The 5,531-nt window shown below is 38.7% G+C and overlaps 1 protein-coding gene across 1 annotated transcript; it reads right to left on the bottom strand.

The window, feature by feature from the left end:
- Positions 1-1,254: 1,254 nt before the first annotated feature.
- Positions 1,255-3,247, bottom strand: LOC131030348 (aldehyde oxidase GLOX). Its single transcript, XM_057961113.2, has one exon. It carries the CDS (start codon positions 3,245-3,247, stop codon positions 1,601-1,603), a length of 1,647 nt encoding a protein of 548 aa, XP_057817096.1. The 3' UTR covers positions 1,255-1,600.
- Between the last annotated feature and the right edge of the window lie 2,284 nt (positions 3,248-5,531).

Genomic DNA, 5,531 nt, shown 5'->3' with positions numbered 1-5,531 from the left:
TTGTATTTGAGAAAAGTATTATATATTTTATAAATGCGTACAATTTAACAAACCATTTATGAGATTTTTCTACATTTTTTCATTATCAAACATTGTATTTCAAATGTTTGTTTAACATTTATAATACTTTCCAAATTCTTATTTTCCCTATATAATATGTTGGTCTTTCAAAAACAAAGATTCTTTAGGTTTATTAACATATCTTTAAGATAATCACAAGAACCACATGAGAACTTTGTCCTAATATTACTTTGTATTCATATCAAACATCATTCTTTTTAGATTTTTAAACTTCATAAGCCTTCTCTTCCTAATCTTGGATTAATTCATTTCCATAACCACAAATCTTAAATGTGTTCCTCTATTTCCCAGTAACATCTATCAAAATATTCAACTTATTTTGTCCATTATCTTGAATCTTATTACCTTTCATATGATTCTCTAAAGCACATGTAAATTCTTTAATATTAAAATCATTTGTTTTTATATTCCTTCACCTCATCATTGGCCACCATAGACTAATTGTTTCTTGTAAGCCATTACAACCTTGCACAGCCTATTCTTCTTTGTTTAATCCTACATGATAGGCTCTCTAACCTTTACCTATTTAGTTTGGATCATATGCTTCTTCTTTTTTATTATTTGGAAGGTTTTTTTTTTTTTTTTTCAATTTTATATCTTTAAACATACTATTTCATTTAGTGGAATATTAGACATTCTCTTACTAATTAGTCATGATAGTTTCAATCTGAGGGAAAATGGCTTCGATGCTTTAAAACTTCCATTTCTAAAGATAAGATATTTTAGCAAAAATTATTCAATACCCAATTCTACAAAAAATCTTGCTTAGTTAGTTTACTATGATACATGTAACCTCCAACCTGAACACAAATTAGTTTGAATACATATTCCAACTATGGTCCATACGGGAGATCATGTAGTCACATCTAAACATAGGCTTTTATAAGAATTTCTTCAGCAGTTTAGCCACAGCCCTTCCTCCACCTCCTCTTCCCGAAAACCAAAACAAAATAGTTCATGACCTGCTGCTTGTTTTATAGATGGCCATGAAATATGCTCGAGATCAGGTTGAAATCCCATATTACATACTGATCCGGCTATGTTTGTTTTTTGTTTTTGCACATTTGTACGTTTTTTCTTTTGAAATTTGCATGCCCAAATAGCAAACTGTGAGATGAAAAAGGATAAGACACAGAAGTTTCGACCGAGCAGGTCTTATTCTTGTTTCTCAAAACTCAGATAATAAAAGTCATTACAAAGTTACAAGTTACTGCAATCATCTTGTGACGATAGGCAGCGCATGTAGGATAGAATTTTGGTCACAACTGTAAAAGAACAGTGAGACATTATTTGATGCCACGAGAAGACTAACACAGGACGATGCACATAATGCATACTCCCAACGCCAAATTCAATCTTAATATGGTGGAAAAGTACAATTTCTGCTCAACCAATCCCATAGCTTAGTCATAAGACTCTTAGTAGTACCTATTCCCACCCCCAAAACTTAAAAACATATTGTAATTTATACAGTTCACAAACTATATTATCATTCACACTCTCACAAAGACTATTACTTCTAAGACAAATGAATCCATTCGGCCACGCTTGGAATTCCACCGTTAACCACGAACAACATGTAGTGCCCCGCCGGCGCCGCCACAGAATTTGGAGGTGCTATCAGGCCCACAAAGTATATTCCTCTTGCTCTTTTGGGAGTATCTGCTGCTAGAACGAGCATTCTCTGGTTCATTGAAAAAGCATGAGTTGTGAAAGAAGGGGCATAAATATGGAACTCAATATTGTTGGGACTGTAATTGGGAACAGTGAACTGAACAATAAACTTTGTTCCATATCGAATAAAAGAAGCAGATAAGCCGGTTATGGTGGGCCTAAAGGCCTGATAGGAACGATCTAAATAATAGGGACTGTAAGCTTCAAGGCGAAGTTCAGTTGGATAAGTAGTTCCAGATAGAACATACCCTGCATGAGGATTCGATCCCCCGACGAGGATCCTGCCATCAGGCAAAACATTAGCAGTGGAGTGATACATTCTGGCTATGGTGGAGGAAGCCAACGTAGAAAACCGGTTTCCCGGTACTGCATTAGGTCTATAAAGATAAGGAGTAAAAACCGGGTCTCTTCCCACTTCCCACCCTGCGGTTCCTCTGAAAGCTCCATTAATTATCAGAATTTCACCATTTGGTAGATTGAGCATGTCGCCCATGACTCTCGGAGCAGGCATATTTTCCATTACCCATTTGGGGTTCGGGTCCGTGATGACCATCCTCCCGCAGCTCTGAATTGCATCCATAAAATTCCCGGAATTCGCAGAATTGAAGCCGTAATCAGGAGCGCCTCCACAGATGAGAATTTCAACCCTTCGAAATCCATCGGAGGCTCTCAATGGCAGCATTGCGGAAGAACCGGACGCCGGATAATTCCTCGCCCCGCCGGGCATTGTGGGAAACGTCTTCACCACACGGTTGGTTTTGTAATCAAGTAGAATTGAATCCTTGTTTGCAAAGATAAAAAGGTTTCCATCAGACGAGAGATGGAGAAAAGGGTAGAGATTGTTCTCCTCGTTGGCAAAATTCGTCTGCGACAGAAACGTAAGATAATAAGACCCTTCTCCGGGTCTTTTCGGGACGAACTCGTATGAAAAAGCTCCTCTGCCTCCAACAATGATCACTCTGTTATCAGGCAGAATCTGACTGGTTGCATACCATCGATTGTCGGCGAGTCTGCCGGGCATAGAGTCGTCCCAATCACAGGCAGAATTTTGACAGGGCGCGAAATAACGGACGGCCTTGTAGCCATCATTGTATCCGCCTGTACTAACCAATGTTCCGTCCGCAGCAAAGGAACCGGCGGAGCACCACGTATCGGTCATGACCATGAGCGGCCTGAGCTTATTTGAAGCGATGTTATATTCTATGGAGTGCGCCCAGCAATCGTGCTTTAGCGCCATGTCGTTATTATCATCTCTGCAACGCCCCTTGTCGAGAGGTAGCTGAGATTGACCGTAGTCTGTGCGATCGAACATAATGACAGTGCCTTTGTGGGTCGTGGTCATATGCATGGCTGAGACGCCGCCATTTGCAGATATGAGCGTCCACCACCCGCTCTTCACAGCCTGACCCCGCGAACATGGCAGGTCCCTTAACAGCACTGAACACAAGGCAATTATTATTATTATTCTTAGCATCATCGTTTTCGTTGCCATTGAAACTTACTCCTTGACGATATGCCAAGATGATTGTGCGCTCATCCTTATTTATACACGCAGAATCAAAGAATTTTATCCAGATGACGTATGAATTTATGATGAAGGTGCACTCTTATATCACACGTTATATACCCATTTATTTATAATTATTAATGCATCCTTCAAAAAGATTCACATGTTCTAATTTATATAAGTAGAGTATATTGTTGGAAGTTGAAGTCCAACAGACTCCTTCCTTGTTTGCCGCCAAAACTCTTGGTTACTAATATTCTTTCTGGAAGCTCTTTAAGAGCTGATTGTAATTAATTTTCAAATTGATTGCCAGAGCTGATTGCAGCTGTGTAGATGTAAACCAGATTGGTGAATAATAAAGTGATTCCCCTACTTCAAGTGTGGATGTAGGCAATTGCCAAACCACGATAAATCTGTGTGTTCTTGTTGTTTGTGTTGTGTATATTTAATTGTGTTTATCTATTGTTTTCAATTCGATTTCTTCATCCTAACAATTGGTATCAGAGCAAGGTTAGATAGTTGTTTAGATTTTGGTGTTTGAATTTCTAGAATCATGGAAGAATCGAAGATAGAGAAGTTCTTCGGTCAAAGCGTTGGATTATGGAAAGTGCAGATGGAGTCTTTGCTGATAAAGAAAGACCTTTCAATCACGCTTGAAGGGATAGCAAAGAAACCAGCTGGGATGGTTGATGGAGATTTTGTAAAATTGGACAAGAAGGCGAGAGTGACAATTTTTCTCTCGCTGTCCAATAATGTTCTCTTCAATGTCACGGGTGATGCAACAACAAAAGAAGTATGGGATAGACTTTCAGCCATATATGAAATGGCTTCGACTACAAATAAAGTTTTTATTATGAAGCGCTTGTACAAACTGAAAATGAAGGAAGGTTGTGCTATGGCAAACCACATCAATGAATTTAATACATTGATTAGTCAAGCGACTTCGGTGGGGATGACACAAGATGATGAAAGCAAGGCTATTTTGTTATTGTGTTCTTTACCAAGCAGCTCGGATGGTGTTGTAATAGAAGTTAGCACATCTATATCTGGTAAAAATAAATTAGTTTTTAATGATGTAGCAGCTACTCTTCTCAGCAAGGATTTGAGAAGAAAGAATGATGCACCTTCATCTAGTGAAGCTTTAATGGTGGTCAACATCGATAATAGAGGTAGAAGTCATAACAGAGGCAGAAACAATTACCATAGACATTTGAAATCAGCAAACAGATCGAAGTCTAGAAATAGAAATGGTGAATGTTGGTTTTGTGGCAAAGTGGGTCATGTGAAAAAGGATTGCAGAAATTTCAAAAGAGCACAAGAGAGAGTGCGGGACAGCGAAGCAAATACCGTTTATGATAAAGACGATAGCGTCTTAATCCTTTCAATAACTGACACTACTTTGGATTCATGGGTGCTTGATTCTGGTGCCTCCTATCATGCTACCTCATGTCTTGAAGTATTCATCAACTGCCATGAAGGGCAATTTGGCAATGTTTTTTTAGGAGATAACAAAGCTTGTGAAATTACAGGTAAAGGGGATGTATTGCTGCCATCAGAAGGTGGTAAAACATGGCTGCTCAAAGATGTTCGCCATGTCCCAAAATTAAAGTGGAATTTGATATCCGTTGGACAGCTCTTTGGTCAAGGTCTAAATGTCAATCTTCTTCCGGATACATGGAAAGTAACACATGGTACCATGTTGAGTGCAAATGGTAATAAAGTGGGAAATCTTTACATTTTTAAGACTCATGGTGAAGTGGGAGCTGCAATGGTGATTGAGGACAACAAAGCGGATCTTTGGCATCAAAGACTTGGGCACATTAGCAAGAAAGGTCTCCATGTTATGCATACAAGAAATCAGCTACCGGGCCTCAAGCTTGTGGACTTAGCCTTTTGTGAACATTGCCTCTATGGCAAACAAAAGAGAGTCAGGTTTTTGAAATGTGGGCGTGACACAAAGACAACACCGCTGGAGCTTGTATACTCGGATGTTTTTGGACCAACCGAGGTAACCTCCATTGGAGGAGCTAACTATTTTGTAACATTTCTTGATGATTGCACAAGAAAAGTATGGATTTATATGCTTTCTAGGAAATCAGAAGTGTTTTCAAAATTTAAAATTTTCAAGGCATTAGTTGAAAATCAGATTGGGCATAGGATTAAATGCTTACAAATAGATAATGGTGGGGAATTTTGTTCACATGAATTTGATAATTTTTGTGCTGATAATGGGATTAGAAGAATCAAGGTTGTTCCATTCACTCCTCAA

The sequence above is a fragment of the Cryptomeria japonica genome, chromosome 1, assembly GCF_030272615.1.
Source record: "Cryptomeria japonica chromosome 1, Sugi_1.0, whole genome shotgun sequence".
Lineage (NCBI taxonomy): Eukaryota > Viridiplantae > Streptophyta > Pinopsida > Cupressales > Cupressaceae > Cryptomeria > Cryptomeria japonica.
Note: the sequence above shows the minus strand (reverse complement) of the source record. Positions and strands in the feature narration are given on the sequence as shown.